Source organism: Phasianus colchicus, chromosome Z (genome assembly GCF_987193195.1).
Source record: "Phasianus colchicus chromosome Z, bPhaCol1.hap1.1, whole genome shotgun sequence".
NCBI lineage: Eukaryota > Metazoa > Chordata > Aves > Galliformes > Phasianidae > Phasianus > Phasianus colchicus.
This window is the reverse complement of record NC_143476.1, coordinates 356,502-376,341: the sequence shown is the minus strand read 5'-3', so window position 1 is coordinate 376,341 and position 19,840 is coordinate 356,502. Positions and strand designations below refer to the sequence as shown.

The 19,840-nt window shown below is 53.4% G+C and overlaps 1 protein-coding gene across 1 annotated transcript; it reads right to left on the bottom strand.

The window, feature by feature from the left end:
• Positions 1-432: 432 nt before the first annotated feature.
• B4GALT1 (beta-1,4-galactosyltransferase 1) lies at positions 433-19,270 on the bottom strand. Its single transcript, XM_031609570.2, has 6 exons — positions 18,910-19,270; positions 11,084-11,319; positions 6,038-6,225; positions 5,080-5,202; positions 3,888-3,992; positions 433-3,603 (listed from the first exon to the last, which is right to left on the bottom strand). Exons 1-6 carry the CDS (start codon positions 19,205-19,207, stop codon positions 3,468-3,470), a joined length of 1,086 nt encoding a protein of 361 aa, XP_031465430.2. The 5' UTR covers positions 19,208-19,270; the 3' UTR covers positions 433-3,467.
• Between the last annotated feature and the right edge of the window lie 570 nt (positions 19,271-19,840).

The following is a 19,840-nucleotide window of genomic DNA, read 5'->3' as shown; positions in this document are numbered from 1 at the left end:
GTTTTCGAGCTTCCTTTAAGCACTGGGAGCTACGCCATACCCCTCAGTGCTTGATGAGCTGGATGAAGTGGGAGGCAAGAGCTTTGTCCTCACCTGGACAAAGCACTGAGGGGCATGGCGTGGCTCCCAGTGCTTTGTCCAGGTGAGGTCAAAGCTCTTGCCTCCCCTTTCATCCAGCTTATCCCCTCAGCTTTATGCTCAGACTCTGAAAAACAGCCCGGACCTGAGGAAGAATGCACAGTGTGCATTTCCAGCATCCGGGTTGTGAGGATGCAAGGGGGAAAACACAGCTTTTTTTGTTGGACTTGTTTCCCCTCCACTTCTTGCCTTTGCCACCGATGCACGAGGCAGCAAGGTGAGGCCTCACAGCAGCTTCCCCAACCCTGCATCACTCCTGAGCCCACCCAGACAGCCCCTTTCATCAGAGCAATACTGCCAAACATCGTAAGCGAAAACACTTTATTTGACACCAGCAGTAAAATAGGAACATTGGCCCATACATCCATTGGCTATACATAAATGATAAAAACGCAAAAGCAAAACCATCTGCGGGAGACCTGTGAACAGTCTGGTACATAAGTAACATCCAGGGGAAAAGCTGCACGCTGGGACCCTCTCTCATCCCTGCAAGCAAACAGCAACACCGAAGAAACTGAGCATTGGTGCTTCCTCTGCAGCTATTTCTTGCAGCTGTCCACTGCTATGCACGGCGCTGCTTTGAGTCTTGCTGCAGGAAGGGAAGAACCACCCAGTACAGGTGAAAACTGAGTTCTGTGTAAACATGAGTGCTTGTAGAAGAGGCCCACAGGGACAATTTCAGGGCCAGGCTGAACCAAAAGCATTTCACCGAAAGAAGGAGCACAGCTTATGCAGGGACAAGAGTTGGATACCACGGGTTGGTCCCGAATGGTGAAACAAACAAGCAGCAGCCCCAGCTTTGACACAGCATTTGTGTCGGGAGAGAAAGAAGGCGGCAGTTCCCTGCTCTACCAGCATCTGTGTGCTGGAAACCATTTTCAGGTTTCCTGGTTCCCATTCGTCCACTCTTTCAAGGCACATCTGCAGACAGCTTCAGTTGCGACACCAGAAGCAAGCGCTCGGACCACCTGCACGATATTCTGTGATTCCAGCATGCAGCAAAACAACAACTCATTGCACTAACTTCTTCTAATCTCTAGATAATCAGAGGAAAGGCAAACAAGCAAAAACCAGCAGAACACTCGGATGCAGAAGGCGGGTGCTTTGCATAGCCAGCGTGCAGGCAGCTACCTCCACACTCACAGGTTCCAGCTTTCTGGAGCACAGAGGCTCGGGGCTAAAGCAAGATGCTGTCAGAGAGCCTGGATTGCCAGGAGGTGCTCAGTGGGGTTTGGTGCTGAGCTGCCCTGTGGGAGCAGGGCCCAGCCTGCTCAGAAAATGTCAGAACCACCACCCTTGCCTGTATCTGTTGGTGGTGCAGTCTGCGGCTATGCCAGATGGCTATCTGGCCTGGCTTCTGCAACACATCCTATTCTTGCACCCCCTTGTATCTGCATGCATCAGAGCCTCGACTGGCCAAAAGGTCATTCCTTCAATGCACCCTGCAAGCCCCCTCTCATGCCATGCTAAGCGCAGCTGGTGCAGCAGGTCTGCCCAGCAACCACGTGTGAGTGCATGGGGTGAGCACGTTTCCAAAGTGGCTCTGGAAGGGCAGCTGGGTACCTTGCTGCAAGCATGGTCTGTGCATCTTTGGAGCCACTGCTGGCTAGGAAGAAACATCAAGACAATAGAGCAAGGCACTGTCCCCTGGCCCTGCAGGATCCCACCCCTGTAGCGCAAGGGTTCAGCAAAACCTTCAGGTCCTAAATGGTCTTAAATCCCCAAAAAGGAAGAGGAAAAAAAGTCAAAAGGGAAAGAAAAAAAAAAAAAAAAAGGCAGTGCTGAAGATGATCCCCAGTACTTGTGTGTCCCTGATTTCAACAGCCTTCAGCACAGGCCAACGAAGTGCAAATTGCTGTGATCAGAGCTGGCGGGCAAGAACTCACCAGAAAGAATTAGGTTTTCTGCTTTGGCAGAGAGAGCTTTACACCACTGGAAGCAGCTCCGAGGCGTCGGTGCTCAAAGCTTTCCCAGGGCCGTGGATGGGAGCAGAGATGCCCAGCAGAAAGCAGTGCCCTGCAGCACTGCTCCCTGCCTCCCCGCAGCGCTGCGTGGAATCCTGGCACAGCAAACCTCTCAGCAGGCTTCTGAGCAAACACAGCACGGGTCCTGCCAGCACCTCAGCAGCCCGTGGGCAAACATCAGAGCAAATTCTCTTATGTTATGACACAGAGAACCTACCAGCCTGAAGATAAAGGAGGCCTCGAAGCGTATGCCATTATGCTGCACCCTGCTTTAATCTGGCATTAAATATACCGCTTACGATATACAAATTACTTTAAAAAGTTATCAAAAAGTTACAACAACAACAAAAGTAATAAGTGAATTCAAGTTTTACACATGACCTTGCAAGCAGAATGTTGCTCTTAAGAACTTTCAGACCATGTTTAAATAGCGTGGCAACTTCCTACCACTGGTAAAAGTGTCTGTAAATTTTAAGGCTATCAATTCCTTGTGCAATTAAACCCATCCTCTCTTTCTGGGAAAAACAAACAAACAAGCAAACTAAAATGACCAAACAACCAAAGAGATCTTGCTCTGCTCTGGCAAAAAAAAAAAAAAAAAAAGAAATCACACCCAGCAGGCAGGTTATGGGGAGCCAGCAGGTGCTGTGGGTCACAACCAGCTGCCACGCATCTGTGCAGCCTCCCAGCCCATGCACAGAGCTCTCTGAGGGCACATTCTGCCTCAACTCACTCAGAAGTCTCTTCTGAGACCAAAAGAAATAGTGACATCCGCGGAATCCACACTTGGTTATTCATAATGTGCTCTGCACGTGGAGAAGACAGTTTGCTTTGGTCACTATTAGGAAAAACAAAACAAAACAAAACAAAAACAAAAAACCCCATGTAATTTTGTCTCTCTTAAAAAACAATCTAATGAAATGAGTAAACTTGTACAATTTTAGCAGCGTTTTACAGTCCTTCATAAAATATAAACCAAGGAATGAATTAAAAGGAATGTTTTCATCCACCCAATTTAAAAAGCCCTATGGTGGGCAGTCACTGCTGGTGCACCACAGCTGGAGTTGGTAAACCCGGGACCAGCAATGACTGAACACGGGGAGCACTCTGGCAGATCAGATTCAGCATTTTCTGGCGAAAAGAAGTATTTACAACTGTTTTGTACAGCCTCTGAACTTATAAAACAATGGAGGTGAAGTTATAAAAACAACCAACGGCAAAAAAAGCAGTTGTCCAGCCCGTCTGGAGAGGCTCTGACAAGCAGAGAGACCTCCGTGTTGTTCATCACAACCTTTCCAAAACACGATGACACAAAGAATCTGCGGTCCGGGGCACCGTGCCGAGGTCTCCGCCGTGCCGGCAGTGTCAGCTGCCGGGCGCCCCGATAGCCACTGTGATCCTCGTGTACAGAGGGAACCTGTCAGTCCTTAGCACCTCGTAGGAGAGCGAGTTCAGGCCATCAGAGCTCATCGTCTCCCTGGTGTGAGCGATTCGGTCAAACCTGCGGAAGGGAAAAGCAAACAAAAGCCTTTCAGCGATCCCCCCCCCCAGCTCCCGTTTCTTTTCGCCTTCGGGCAGTCCCCGCTCCGGGGAGCAGCGGTGGGTGTCAGTTTGTTCCGTCAGCCCACGGGCAAAGTCACCACGCTCTCCGTTCAGGAAAAGGGAGGGCTGCTCCTCCCCCCAGCCGTGCTGCTAACAATCGCTCGCAGCTTGTTCACGGTGCGCCCGGGCTTACAGAGGGGAGCTTTGCACGGTGTGGGAACGGGGCACGCTCGGGACACGCACCTCTCCGGGTTGGGTTCGTTCTTCCGATCACGCGAGTGGCGAATCATTCTGCATTTCCCAATGACGGCATCCGGCCGAGATATGCCCATGCCTTTGAACACCAGCCTGCCAAAAGCAAGCAAGTTAAAGTGACAAGGGGTCAGAGAAGGGCTGTTCCAGCACCTCCCAGTGACATCCACTGCCTGCTTTTCATTGCTGCTGAGGGCTGACGTGTTTGCAGCTCGTTAACACACAACTGCATCGGCAATGGGAATGCGGACGACCCTGCTAGCACCAGGCACCTGCTCACCCACCCCATCCCAGGCAGCGCTGCCAGCATCGGTGCCGACCTCGCTCCCGTGCTTTAGCCTGGAATTTGAATGGGAGGCATCCAGTTTTTAACTATCTGGGCGACAGCCAGACGAGCATGCATTTTTCAAGATGTGGAAGCTGAAGTGCTGCGCCGGTAGAAACTGAACTGAGTGGTGGTGAAACCACACGAAGAGGGGACAGCCCATCAAACTGGTGTGCTCTATACAAGGCACGTGCACATCACGGATGCCAATGCTGGGAACATGCTTGACTTCTTCCTTTCTGGATCTCTCTGTGTGTTTTTTTGTTTTTGTATCGGTCTTCCCACCCCTAGAAAGCCAAGTGCCTCAAAAGACACGATTCCACCTTCTTTGGTTTACTAGACAGCTGCAGATCCTCAGCACTTTCGTTTAAGGAAGCTCTCCTTGAAGGTCAGGAGAGTTTGGAAAGCCCAAAGAAAGGACCACGCAGGGCGTATCTTGCAGTCAAAAGCTTCTCAAATCTGAGTTCCCACGATTATATCTCAAAGTGATTGCCCCATCTTCCTGGGAACAAAGGTAGCAACCCCACAGACATCCCCTGCCTTCACCTTCAGGTAGAACTGGGCCCAGCCTGGCCTGTACTAAGACATCCTCCTTCATCTGCAATTCTGGGCATTGCTCAGCCTTCCTCCTAATGGGAAGCAAAGACTTCCAGCATTGTTTAGAGCTCCTTAAAACCTGACAGACGAATCCATCCCGGGCAAAAAGAGATGCACTGGCAGGCTGCCACCTGCAGAGCCTTGGAATGGGTTGTGTGGGTGATGATCTTCTCCTGCCCCTCCCACCATGCACCCCTAGCTCCCCTGAAGGCAGGTCCTGATGGGTGAAGGTGCTCCAGCTGCAAGGTGGCCACTCTTTACCTGTTGTAAATGTCATCGTCTTCGCCGCCCCAGCCCCAGTAATTGTTTGGGAACCCATTGATTTTTGTGAATTGTTCTTTGCTCAAGGCAGACACACCTCCAAAATACTGATTGTAGGGTAACCTGGAATTAAGGAGAACGCACCATTAGGGGTTGCAGTGACGTTTACCCCAGCCTATGGTCCAGCCACCAACCCACCAGCGAGACCCACTGGGACCCAGATCTTGTCTGCTTTAGCAAGCAGAAGTCTTGGGGCCTTTCTGCTCCACCTGGCTGCAAGGAGAAACCACAGGACTGCGGACAGTGCTGCACTGGGCAGGGTGTGGGTCTGGGCAGAGATAGGCTGGCCATGTGGGGCCGAACCCCGTGCTCACTTAATAGGTGAGTTTTTACACTCCCACGTGGAGATCTGGCATGGAAAAAAGAAAGGAAAGAAAAGCCACAGCTGTGTTGACAGCAGCCTGAGCAACACATGTGCTGGCAGGCACTCAAGTTTGGTTCTGCCCCCAGACACCAAGGCAGGTCCCTTTGTGGTCTGAAGTGGAACAGCCAAAAATACTTCATTTTGCTCTCCAAATAACACCTGACAGCCTTTTCTAGCCACCACGCATGGTCCTCACTGTATGAGAATGCCTCACTTTCCAGGCTGGGCAGAAACAAGAGCCATCTGACACTCTGAAACACAAGAAGGGACATGGGCAGCTGCGGGACACCAGTCTACCCGTTCCTCCCAGCCCTGTGTCTGGCTGCTCAGCCACTGTGTGTGGCAGCAGATGGCTCTGCCTCACTCCCTGCTCCAAGCCACCCACTCTCTGCAGGGACATGTGTGCCACAGAAGAATTTTCCAGATGTGTTTTCCCAGGTTTTCACTGGTAGGTGGGGATGCGCAACGCTGCACCCAGCCTACAATGATCGCGGCAGTGTTAGGAAGGAAATGTCCCTCCAAAAGGCATCTCACCTAAATCCGAATTTATCCATGGAGACAGAAAGGTGCCTTGGTTGGCTGTAGCACTTGTAGGTGTTCCTGTCATCCATTGGGATCAGGTCTACGTCACTAAACACAAAGCACTCGTAGTCATACTCCTTCAAAGCCTCCATGAATCCTACATTCAGCAGTTTAGCGCGGTTAAATTCTTCATCTCCATCCTGGTTTAAAACAAATAAACACTGAATTAACCAGTGGAAACCAGCAGTCTCCTACCTGTCGTGGGGTTCACGGGACTTTGGCACTGCTGGGAGGTGGCACTGATCTGGTCCCAGCTGGTCAGAGAAGCGGGCCCAACCTTCTGCACTTGAGGCATTTTGCAGCACTCACAGTGCTGCACAGATGTGGCCAGCAAGTCAGTGGGGATGCTCTCAGGTCCAGCAGTGGGGCTGTACCCACGTGCACAGGGACAGTGGAGGCCCAGAGCCCTGACAGCAGCACCAAGCCCAAGCCCTGTGCAGGGAACAGCACGAGGCAATGCTGAAAAGAGACTGCAGCCAAAACCCAAACTGCCAGCCCCTCCCCGCTCTACCACATCCAACCTCCCCCCTCTCCACAGCTTCAAGCAACGTCAAGAAAGGATTGCCTGCCATGCCTGGCTCCAGCAGCATGTGCATGCATGCATGAGAGCATGCAAACCAGCTCCCCACCCTTCTACGAGTCTGGTGTGGGACACAAATCAAGGACAGATAAAACTCAAGAGAGCAGCCTCAAGCATCACATTTACCTCCTCTCTTGAATGGCTCTGCTTGGTTAATAAATAATCTGTTTGGAAACTGATTAATCCGAAATGCTTAATGGCTCTGCAGCCTGAAAGCCAACAATTTAACCATAAAACAGTTACATCTATCTTTCAAATGAAGGATTTAACATGCAAGTGTCAAACCACAGCTTTCAAAAGCTTTCATTGTCTGCCTGGGGCCTAAATGACTTCACAGAGAGGAGTGAAGTTCAGCGGGGGAGGATCTGAGCCGGTTCTCAGCACCCTCACCTGAAATAAAAGGGCTCATGCCTTTACCAAGGCGGTGGGAAGCTGATCACCATCATGCATAAGCAAGATCTGTGAAAACTTGAGCTCGGGGAGGCAGAGGAAAGCTGAACAAAGGGGATGGGGAGAGGGAGTGGCTACAGCTGTGGGAACAGAAGGCTTTTGGTGGGCAAAGGGGCTGCAGAGCCCACGCACACCCAGCCCTGCAGCTGGGGCTCACAGCAGTGGCACAGCCACAGGGTAGCCAGGAGAGCTGACCCACAGGGAACGTTTTGGGCCACGCCAGAAGCTGGGCTTCAGAAGAAATGCTCGGGGGCTCTCCTGCACCAGGAGCTGAGCTTCTTTGCTCATTTCATCCCCTTTGGCTGCTCTTCTCATCACACCACTTCAAGGCAAAGAGAGTGTTCCAGATTGGTTTTATGATCAGCAGAGGCTCAGCCTTATTTAAGCCTGCTTTCAGGTGGCCTTTAACTCACCCAGGGGATATACACAGGGATTAATAATTCTACCAGAAGCTGCATTCTCACATCTCTTGACACCACCCAAGAGGTTTTGCTTTTTGGAGAAAGCTGTCTCATAACCAAGGCAATTCAGAAGCATCAGCATCCCTGCAGCCCGTGGGATTCAAATCTCTCCAAACTCTGAGCGGTTTTGCAGGTTTCTGACTCTGACTCCCAGCTTTGTGACGGGAGATCTTTCTAGGCAGCTGCCCCATGCAGGTGGTGTAGGACATGGCACGATTGAAAAGCAGGTGAAGCAGAACAGAAGCAACGGCCAACTCTGGCCTCGCTTGGCAGCTCCATGAACCATGGGTGCTCCTGCTCTCTGCCACATAGCAAAGGATCACTTTGGACACCCTTTGGCCAAGAAGCATTGCCCTGAAGAGCCATGCAGCAGATGGAGGACTGCTGCTCCAACACTGCAGACAGGCTCCAAGCATAGCCCCTGCACTTATTTCCCAGGCTTTTAACAAGAAAAGATGCAGTTTGCATCTTTTGCAAGCATGTTTCTCCTAACTAGTTTTGCCTGGACAAATTTCTCCCTCTGATTTCTCATCTCAGAACTCAACCCACATCAGAAGCCATCACTTGTGCCCAGCACCAGTGGCTTTACTCCCGGTGTCTCTGCCAGTACATACAAACTTGTCCTCAGTCACACTGATCCATGAGGCCAGCTGCCTCGACCTCACCGACCAGCACTGGCTGCTGCTCACACATGCAGAGGATCAGCCCTGGGAGAACAGCAGCCAGGTTTAGTTACTTCCATTGCTCACCTTTGCTGGACCTGATCTGCTCAGCCAAACTCACCTAAGGATACTGCCACCCTATTTCAGTATCAGTCACATCAGCTGGGGTGTACAGAACTGCTGCTTGTGCTAAGAGGCTTCCAAACCAGCAGAGTGCCATCTGAATGGTAGTTTCACACCAGTTTCATCCTGCTTTGTGCTCTAAGGTAGGAGACAGCTCTGTGATACTTGCTGCAGTTACAAAGCAGGGCAGAGGACTTGGGGATGCACCTCCTTCAATGTAATTCTGAACCTGATGAGTCTGAGGCAGGTAATGGCAAGGACGTGTTTTTGGCAGGCTAGGAGAGAGCCATCACCTCCAACAGGAGGCTGTCAGCCAAATCAGGGATCCTCCAAGCCAAACTTGGTCCACACGCACAGGATGTCCACATGGGCATCCACGCATCAGCCTTCTTTGAGCAGGTGGAAATAGATTTCCAGGGCTGCGGGGAGACACCAAGAAAACCCTTGCTGCTTCTCTGTTGGGCTATTCTGAAGTGCTGTGCACTCTTCCCACAGCAGCATGATCCACCTCTGCAGGAGACTCCTGCACCCCTAACACAGGGCACAAGAAGAGAGCAGCCGCAGGAAAACCAAGCACTGCTCCCTCTGTGCTCCACACCTGGGGAGCTCTGGTGCACACTGCAAAATGACATGGATGAGCACAATGCCCCCCTCCCACACAGACACACACACCTTCACGCACACATACTCTTGGGAAAACTCTTTGGAATACTACAGGGAAATGCTGGAGGCCAGTGCAAAATGGTTGGATAAGTGGAGCTGGTGTCAGGTTTGGGTTTTGCAGCGCTTGCGTAATACGCATTTTCCACTGGCTCCTGTTACACACTGTGGGCATCTCAGAAACATTGCTCTGGCTTCAGCCAAACCCAACTCTGACACATTCAGGCACACAGGACCAGTGTGGCAGAGACACAACGGGCTCAAGACAGAAACGCATTGCTCCGAAAGGAAGAAGTTTGACATTACCAGTGCAGCAGTAGCAGGGCTCAAGCGCTCCTCTTTCTTTTTATGAGATGCAGAGGACAGAAGAGCACGTAGGCAGCGTGTAAGAATCAGATCACACAGTAATTCTCCTTGCTTCAGTGATTGCTTTGCTATAGACAGGATTAACAAGTAAAGGTAATATTTCCCCACTAGAAGGAAAAAAAGAAAAAAAAAAAAAAAAACACAAAGGAGGGCAGATGCAAAGGGAAGGACAGACAAGAAAAAGAGAAAAGCAATTGTCAAGACAGCAGAGAAATAAGACTATTTTCCTACCGTAATTCTGGCAGAATTAACTCATTTTCTGCAAATCTCTCCATTCCACGTTCCTGCTCACCCTTGAGAGACACATCCAGAACTTTTACTACTGCTGACTCTGCTGCCTCTCCCAAACATGAATGACTTTTTAGAGGCGTGCAGAAGGAGTGCGTTTACTTTGCAAATCCAACAGCCTTCCTTGCTAACCTACGTCTGACCACAGATGCGTCCAGCATTCACACATTCAGTGTGCTAGAAGTTGCTCCCACTCCAGCTTTGCCCAAGGGACGCATTTGAAAAGAACATTTGCTTAAAGCCACTCTGCAAAGGTTTGCTTCAGAGAACGCCGACGGCCACGCGGGCACAGCATCCGATGAGCCATAAGGCAGGGCAGTGCAAGCCCCATGACACCAGTGCAGCACCGTGGGATCTGGTTGCTTTCTGAGCTCTCCAAGCCCCAGATATACCACACCAGCATCTCCTCCCAGTGTTCCAGGGAAGCTGCTGGCAGGCTCTGGCTCACTGAGATGACCACTGCAGGGATTGCCATCCCAGCACATCCTCACAGCTGAGCAGTGCCGTGTCCCGGGCAGACCTGCCAGATCAGGGGGACTGGGGTGGCCAATGCACCCAGATACATTGTCTGTTCCAAAAACTGCAGGAGGTACGTATAAGGAAGCGTGTTGCTCCTCAGTACTGTGAAATGGGCTCAAATAGGGCAGGAGTACCCACTGGAGAGAGAAGCTGTGCTGGGAGCTGCCCATGCAGATCAACAGAGCCGTGCTGCCCTGCCACATCACAGCCCACACGACTGCCCACATGTCCTCAGCTTTCCAACACCCAATTATCTAACCACCACTGTGCTCTGGAGTGAAACGTACCCTTTTTTTTCCTCTTTAAGAAAGATCTACGACTCCCTGACACTAAAAGGAAAAGAAAAAAACACACCAAAACCCAGAACTCTACCAATTGTTCCATTTCTGCTGTTTCCCCCCAAGACAACCACTTACCTGCTGCACTGCAGCACCTTTGTTTTGTCCGTCCTGACACTCTGTGTGCTGTTACTAAAGTGAGCAAAAGCTGCTTAAAGAAGTGAGTGAAATCCTACACCTTTACACCATTCCCAGGATTAGGTATTAATGCTGCCTGGTCGCCTTAAAGATCACCGCATGCAATTCCTGAGGCAGATGTGAGAAAGGAACACTTCACTAGTCGGTTGTGCTACTAGGAAGTCTTTTCCTTCTGAACAACTAGAACGTCTTCAAGGTAAGCCAGGCTGGATGGGAGCAAAACACCCCACGTTTTCCATCGAAACCATCAAAGAAAAAATTGCTCATATTCCATTTGTGGTGCTTCAGCTTCGTTTTTACAGCATCTCTATCCCTGCCCATCAGCCCACTGACACTCAGGATAGAGCAGCCACTCCTCTGTTCCAGGGGGCACTGCCATAAGGGTTAAAAGCCTCACGTCCTCAGCATCTTACCTGGTTGATGACATACACCCCATAATCCAGCTGCTGCCTTTGAAGAATTGGGTGCATGTAATAGAGCCAGTACTTCAGATGCTCCTCTCGGTTTCGGAACGGGATGATGATTGCTACTTTCTGCAGAGCCTTGCAGTCCTTTGGAGCAAAACGACCTCCTTCCCTGACCTCAGGGTTTGTGCTCGCCACCTCCTCCAGGTTCACAGGCTGGGAGAACTCCACGCGCAGCGGTCCAACTGGAAGGAAGGCACAGCACAAAGCCAGTTAGCACGTCCTGACGGGCACGCACCATTTATTTCTCTGGGCACACATTCTTTATGTGCAGGCATTCATTATTACTTCTAAACACGGGTTTGGATCCAAAAGGAAATCCCACTGATGCGTGCAGGTGTGAAGCTGGGGCCCACTGCATCATGAAGCAACCACATCTCTGCACTCAGGGCAAGCCTGCAAATGCTCAGTCCTGTGGTGCCAGACCCCAATGGACCCACGGAAGCTTGGTGGTTCCCAAAAACCCTCCTGTCTGCACTGCAGCCACACGGCCATGCTCCCTTCAGCAGTATCCTGGGGGTTTGGAGGAGGGAGGGGGAAAGGGGAGAGCTGCCCTCACATCATGCAGTGCAAGAACCAGGCACTTGGGACACAGCCCTGCTCCCCTGCTGACAGAGCAGACAACGCCGAAGCTGGCCACGTGCACAGCAAACAAAACCCCCCTTTGTTGTTTTTTCCTTACAGATACTTTCAGTGCTCTGCCACTGTGCCCATTACTTATGCCTTGTTAAAAATAAAATTAAAAATGTACCCGAATTTGCATGCAGGTTGGCAGTTCCCACACTCAGTTTCAACAGTGGCAGTTTTGAAACCGCCAGATCAATCTGTGCCAAAGCCAGAGCGTACAACCCAGAACCACTTGCAGCACACACACAGCAGCTCCCGGGTTCACAGAATCACAGAATTGCCAGGGTTGGAAGGGACCTCAAGGATCATGAATCTCCAACCCCCCTGCCACACGCAGGGCCACAGCAGTGGAGAAACTCCAGGTCCAACACGCAACTCCAGCAGCCCCACAACACACCGCTCTCCACTGAAAGGCAATTTATCACTGGTGACCCCCGACGGTGACCCTGTGGCAGTGGGAGACACAGCGTTGGGAGGAATCTGGGCAGGAGGGACACGGGTTACAAGGCATCACACCCCACCGTGCCTCCTGCAGAGCAGTGATGGCCCCACCACCAGCAGCATGCTCCCCAGCCAAGCACACAGCAGCTGTGCCCAGGGGGTTGCAGCAGGGGGACAAAGGCTGCACGGCTTGGCTGAGTGGTACCAGATCTTCCCTTGGCTCACCTGGAGCAGGAGAGCCTTTCCTCACCTCATCCAACAGGCTGGAGAAAGGAAAGGATGGGCAACAAAACGCAGTCATGACGAGCGCTAGATGCAGGAGATAGTTAGCAGGCTTGGAGGCTGGAAAAAAGGCTGATGAGAAATTACCAGTAGCACTCCCTTTTTCATCTTAATGAAATCAGCTCTAAATATAGTACGCGTTCCAGTCAGCACTGCCCCAACAACCAAGGCAGCGAGCGCTCCTCAAGTACAGTTTTTGCTGTTCTAGCAGTGAGGCAGCTGCTTCTGAAGTCAGTGGGATGCAAAACACCTGGCCAATACACTTTGCTGGTGTCAGTAGGAAGAGCAAAATACAGAAGTCTGGGTGAGTTATCTTCAAATACGGAATGGCTGTAACAAACAAGCCTGCAACTCACAAAGCCACACACTGACAGCGAGCAGCAGGAAAATGCCACCCACACCAAATGATGCTCTCCACTCCTTAGCTACTGGGACAAGCACTAAACCAAAGGTGCACACACACACTGCACCTCCAGCGGTGAGCAGAGCCCTGCTCCAGTCTCGTTTCAAACCATTTTGGCTGCACTTTGGCCATCTAGGCAGTGAGCGTCCCTGAGGCCAGTGTTGCCCAATGACTCTGACCCAGGGCAAGAACCATGCCAGGAAAACACGCAACGTTTATTGTGGCTGCTGTCCGATCAGATAATGCTGCACCTAGGTGTGCTCACCGTGTCAACTTTCCAGCCTGGTTCTCTTCCTTCAGTCTCTTCTGCTTCCCTTCCAGATGCCTGCCTGACAATGGAGTCACTGCTGGGAGTTGAGTCTCAGCCAAAGGGCACACACGTGTGACAGAGCAGGGTGGACATGCGACCCCAGCAGCATGTATATCCCAGGGCTTGCAGGTGACCATCTTTGGGATTCACAGTTGCACTGCTCCATCACAGCACCCTCATTTCCAGCCTTGCTGTACATTTTTAGCTAAAGAACACCTAGAAAACTTGAATAAGCAACTGCCAGAAGTTGGCAGAAGATGCAGAAGCATCACTTAGCATCCAAACAGCTCAGTGATCATTAAAGGAGGATTTAAGAAGCCATGGTTGGGCAAGAGAGGGAGATAAAAACAAAACAAAACAAGAAGTCAGCTATGCCATCATCCCGTCCCTCCCCCACTTCCCTCCGCCCCAATGTCTCTCACTGAAACATTTCTGCTCAGCTTCAGACAAAAGGTGCACAGGAAAAGCCCTGCGCAGGCACAGGCAGCAGAGGAGCCAGTGTGGTTCATACAAACAGGAAGCAGGTTTTCAAATGAAGCAAAAGGTGAGGCTTGCAAAAAGCTGCAAGGAACAAAGCGGTCAAGTGCACCTCGAAAACACAACGTATCCTCACTGATCTCCATATTCCCCACCACTACATGGCCGCGTTTGCCACAACCACTAAAACTGCAGCTGTACAGGCTGCCACTACAACTCCTCAACAGTCCTCACCCTGCTAACCCACAGGGCTGCCACAGGACCCTTGCACCAAAAGACCACGACCCGCTCAACTTAATGCTGTCATCAGTCTAACAGCTGTCCTAACCTCTCTCCCCGGGCCACGAGTGCCAGAAATGTGGGGGAAACTAGAGCAGCAACAGCCTGCAGAGCTGCCCCGGTGCCTGCAGGAGGAGGCAACCCCAAAGGGCTCAGGATGCAGCAGGATGAGCACGGGGGCAGCAGCCCTGCAGTTTGCAGACAGCGCCGAATGGCTCGTCCGGAAAAAAAAAAAAACCAGCATAGCTCAGCCATGCAATTCAGGGTGGGCACAGATCTCAGATGCTTAGTTCGGAGAGACAGTGGAAACAAAAGTTCCTAGCAGGGAGGCTTGAAACGTGCTGCACGCAGTGGGTGGGCGAGAAGGATTCTGTCACCCCGGCGGAAAGCAGCGCGCGCTCTGCCGCTGCCGAGACACGTGCACGCATGTGCTGCCAGGGCAGGCGAGCCCGTGCAGGAGGAAAGCTGGAAAAAGGAAGCAGCACTCGCGCAGAGAAACAAAAAAGCCTCTTTGCAGGGCCTGAACAGAAAAGGGAAGAGCTGCTGACCGCGCCAACCCATTCCTTGCTGGGAAAAACAAAATGAGCCCCACCCCAGAAAGCTGGGCCAAGCCTCAGCCGCAGGCAGGGGAGCAGAGGGCACTGCAGACCCCAGACCCACAGGGCAGGCGCTGGCTCTGTCCCACAGCACAGGGGAGCAGACCACGGATGGGTGCAAGCCTGCTCCTTCTGCCAGGGACAGCATCAAATCTGTCTGCAGATGTGCTGGGAGGAGGGGGGGGGAGGGTGGAAGTGAGAACTGCTTCCCAACCTGCAGGATTTGCTTCCTTCAACCAGCCTCTTCTCGCAGAGTGTCCCCTCGCAGAAGTCAGCTCTGCTGGTGCCTCAGCACCAGCTGAGCCTGGAACCTCAGCACGTGCCCTCACCCGTCCACCCAGGAGGAAATGGGCTGAAAAATACAAGGGATTGCCACGCACGTTGGCAGCAGCGGGTTTATAGGACCAACTAACTGCAACAGTTATTCGGAGCAAAAGTTACGAACCCAGCAACAAATGACACCTACTCTGACACAAGGTCTCTCACTGGCGTAATGTCTTTAAATAACGAAAAATATTGCCTTTTCCACCAGGGGAAGAGAAGCAAAGTCCTCAGCGATGGCCACAACCCAGCACACACTCCGTGCAGTGGCTGTGCACCCCTCCCCTGAGCAGGGCAGCCCGCACGCGATCGGCCTCACTCGCACTGGCACTCGCTGCGGGCTGCCACTGCAAAATTAAATTCCAGACCCTTGAACTGCAAACTCTAAACAAACAAGCAGAGAGACTTCCCCGGCTGCCTCAATCAGGAAAAAAAAAAAACTGATCTGCCTCTGCCAGGAAAACCCCACCCTGATGCAAGACGCATGAGCACAGACGGACGGACCAGAGACCTCCCTGACAGATGGGGCCAGCAGCAGCTCCTGTCCCAGCCCTGTAGCCCTGCCCTGCGCCCTTCAGCCTGGCTGCATCTGGAGCCCCAAGGAGGGAGGAAGGCAGGCTGGCTGGCAGGGCAAGGTGAGATGAGAGGAGCAGACAGCTGCAGGGCCTGGGGCTGCCCTGAGCTCTGGAGAACAAGCATTGCTGGGAGGCAGCTGGAAAAGTTGCTGCAGCTCCAGTGGCCACTTCTCTCTGCACTGAGGAGGAGGTGGCTGCCTAGAGGACCACAAAGCCCCTCCAACCCACAAAGCCTCGGAGCTCCAGGCTGGGCCAGGAACTGAGGACTCAGGCGAGCTTGATCCAAATGTAGCTTGGGAAGCTGCAAGTCTCTGCCTCTTTCCAAGCATAACTTGGCCCTGTTTCCAAGAAAACTTACTCTTGCCCCAGATCTGTGCTGGCAGGGAAATGAGCACGTTACAAAACACAGGATGCACAAAATGGAAAGTCTCCTCACCTCGCCTGCGCACCCCAGTTGCTGTGCCACGTCCCCAGAATGAGGAGGACCACCCTCCCAAGACCTTTCCAGCCTAAGAAACAATCCAAACCATTCCCCAAAGCGACACCAGGCTAAGGACATCCAACTGCTCCATGCTGGCTCAGAGGCACAGCCCTGCTCCACACGGAGCTTCCCTGGCTGCCTCTGTTGCCCCAGCTGGTGGGAGCCAGGCATCAGTGCATGCCGGATGGAGCCTAGCCAGGCTTGCTGCGTGGCAACTGGCACTGCCGGCACCTGGAAATGCAGAATATCCACCCACAGGCTTCCACACTCAGCTGTGGAAGGGGTTCTGCTGGCATCCTCTATCTGCATCACCCACAGACACAGGGCTGACGCACCGCTTGCAGCAGCAGGCTGTGCTGCAATCCGGCTGCTCCCAGGGCCAGCAGCTGCTCCCACGCTCCTTCCCCCTGGCCCTGCTGCTCACAGAGGTGCCCTGCTGATGGTGGGAAGCACCCTTATTTTTGCCCAGAATGCTGACTGAAACAGCTGGAATTTCTGTCTCTCTGTCGTCAATACTGCATAATTGCTTCCGCGTGGTGCTGTCGTGTCTTCTAAACTTACATCAGGGGCAGAAAGCCATGGAGCAAGACGTTGCTCTACGGCACGGCACGCTCGGGGCTCCTGGGTTGTCTCTGCTCCCAGGGCTGCAAGTGACACCTCTTTCCCTGCCACCCCTCTGCCAACCACACCTGGTATCTAATTGTGGCCAGAAAGGGCCCAGGTGACAGCTGGAGGCAAAAAACAGCTCCGTAAACAACACGTGCTCTGGGCCAGGCAGGACTTGAAAACGACATCCCTGAGACACCAAGAGGCCTGCCTGCGAGAGCCTGCTCTGCAGGCATCTGGCACCAAAAGATAAGCAAGCGCTGCTTCTGGATGAGCTCTTCTGCGAGGTGACAAAGCAGCTGGCCCCTTCCTCGCTCCATCCTACATGACAACAGCACCAGCACTGAAACAAAGGCCTCAAGGTAAGACAAGAAATCATTTAACTTTTTTTGAAGGCATGTCAGCCCACACAGACTAGTCCTACTGAACAGCATTTATATTCTTTTTGAAATAATGTTATTCTGGATAAAGAACACTCTGATGAAGAACACACCAGTTTGGGGGAACGATCACCTCCAGAACAGAGACGGATTTCCTTTTGCCTTTCGGCTTCTCACAGGCAGCTCTCAGCTGCAGCATAAATCCAAAACACTTTGGGAACGTCTAATCCAAATTTGACTTACAGCATTACTTTCCCAGCCCTGGTTTATTCTTTCAAGTTACAAATAATGGGAAGTGAACCATAAGGGCGTATCAAATTCAGCAGGCTCTCTCAGAGATTACACTTCATTCAGGTCATGCGTTTGCCCGGTGGCCAGACAGCAGGGACTGTTGGGTTCTCATCCTGAGCATCATCAGAGAGAAGCCCCCAGGCCACTGGCAGCAGTGTGTCTCTGGCTGCTCAGAAAGGCCAAGCAGCTCGGTCACACTTACCCTGCATGATTCATCACATGTTGTCCAGTGAAGGAGAGAAGAGAAAGAAGAGGAAATCCAAGAAGGTGGTGCTGGAGGAATGAGGCCACAAAGCCACCAGCTCACGTCAGAGCAGTGCACTACGGCTTTGGGAAGCTGGGGATGCCAAGAAGATGAGAAATGCCTGTGGACAGGACACCATTCAGTGCCATGCTGATCAAAGAGACGGAGCAGATTATCAGAACACAGAACTCCGACCAATATGAGGCACAGCAGGGCAGTTTTACAAACGTGATTTGCTGCCAGATCCAGAACATGAAAGTAGCAATCATAAATGCAATACTGCAGAGCAGTTGGGTTCCTCAGTAACATGCTGGCTGCAGACCTGAGAGCCACATGGGTGTCATGCCTACACCTGAGCACACCCCTGGAACTGGGGCTGCTGGAAACCATTGGATCCTGCACTACAAGGACCCTACAGCTCTGAACAACTGCAAACAAACACTGCCCACAGCCTTAGCAGGCCTCTTGCATGATGCATGTGTTGCACTGAAAGGAACACAGAGATGGTGTAGGATCACAGAATCGTTCTATCACAATAGTGTAACCACTGACCCATCAGCACCATGCCCACTATGTCCCTCAGAGCCACACCTCCACATTTCTGGAACAGGTATGGGAACAGTGACCCTGTGCATTCAGCTGACCATCCAGACACCGATCAGACAATGGTCTGAGTCCTGGGGACAGCAATTCTCCCAGCTCCCAGCACTGGGAGGATCAGGGCGAGTGAGGATCGTTCAGATCAAATCACTTCGAAGGGGCAGCACACCCCCGTGTGCGGCCTGACTGCATGGCCACTCTCAGCACAAAGCGATTGAAGGGGAAAAGTGAAAGACACGAATCAAAATCAGCAGGAAAAAGAAAAAAAAAAAAAAACACCAAAAACTAACAACAACACAGTCCCTTTTAACGACCTCAAAACCGCCTTCCCGAAACAACCCCGTCATTTGCTATTCAGATGCATCGATGCAGCTGACCAGCGAGCACCGAGTGAAACTCCGAATTTCAGCGACGGTTTCGCTAACAGAAAACCACAGGGAACTTCTCGAAAGTCTCTTCTACCCGCTGCGATCCCATAAGCGCTCGGCGGGGCGCGGCGCTGCCCACCCCTCCATGTGCAGAGGCACAAGCGGCGGGACGCCACGTATCGGAACGCCGCACCGCGGGTCCCACCGCGCGGGGAAGCGCCGCTCGGACCCCCCGCCCCACGCGCAGCCCCTCCGCTCCCTCCGAGAACCGAGCGCTGCGCGCGGCGGAGCCTCGGGGAAAGCGGAGGATGCGCAACGCAGCGGCGGCGCAGCAGAACCCGGGGGGGGGTCGGGCGCAGGAAGCGGTGCCGCGCCCGGGGCAGCCCCCACCCGTCCGCCCGTCCGGCGCGCTCTCGAGCCGTAGGGGCCGCGTCCTCGAGAGGCTCCCGGGCTGCGCTGTCACGGCTCGCGGAGGGGCGGGGGGCGGCACTCACCGAGCAGCGGGGATGGGTCGGGGCACAGACCAGGCGGCGCCGAATCCGGGCGGGTGTTGGACTGCGCCGAGACGGGCCGGGGTCGGGGCCGGGCGGCGGACGGCGGCGGACGGGAGGGCGGCAGCGAGAGGTTGGCGGGCGGCGGGCGGCGCGGCGGCGGCTCGGGGCTGCGCGGCGGAGTCAGGGAGCTGCCCACCAGGTAGTAGAGCAGCGTGGCCGAGAGGTGCAGCGCGCAGAAGGCGACGAGGAGGCGGCAGGCCCGCTGCAGCGAGGTGCCGGGCAGCGCCGGCTCCTTCATGCCGCCGCGGTGACGGGGACCGCCGCGCGCCCCGCGCCGCCGCCGGGGACGGGATGGGGTCGGGGCGGGGGCGGCGATGGCTCCGCCCGCTGGGGGCGGCTCCGGGCCCCGCGTCCCGCCCGCAGTCTTTGCCTCCGCGCATCCCCGCGACCCGCGGGGGGCGGTGTTGGCCGGCGGGCGCCGGTCCCGCGCCGGGGTCCCGCTGTCCCCGGCGGGACAGCGTGTCTTCTCCCGGGTAACAGCGGTGGTTATAGGGGGAGAGGGCTCAGGTTGCACCGGGGGACGTTCAGGTTGGATGTCACGAACGGCGATGCGTTGGCGCGGGCTGCCCGGGGACGTGGTGCGGTCACCACGCTGCTTTCAAGTCCCGCGGAGATGTGGCACTGAGGGACATAAACAGTGCGCGCGATGAGGTGGGTTGGAGCTGGACTGGCTGATCGTAGCGGTCTTTTCCAACCTCTGTGATTCAGTGATTCTATGAAAAGCAGCAGGACGTGATCTCAGTGATGCTGTGCTGACAGAGGCGAAATAGGAAGAGAATGCATGCTGCCGTCAGTGAGTCATTGTGGACTCACTTTAAAACATGAAATAGTGTGCCTTCCCGGGGAGCAGTCTTGAATCTGTACAGTCCAA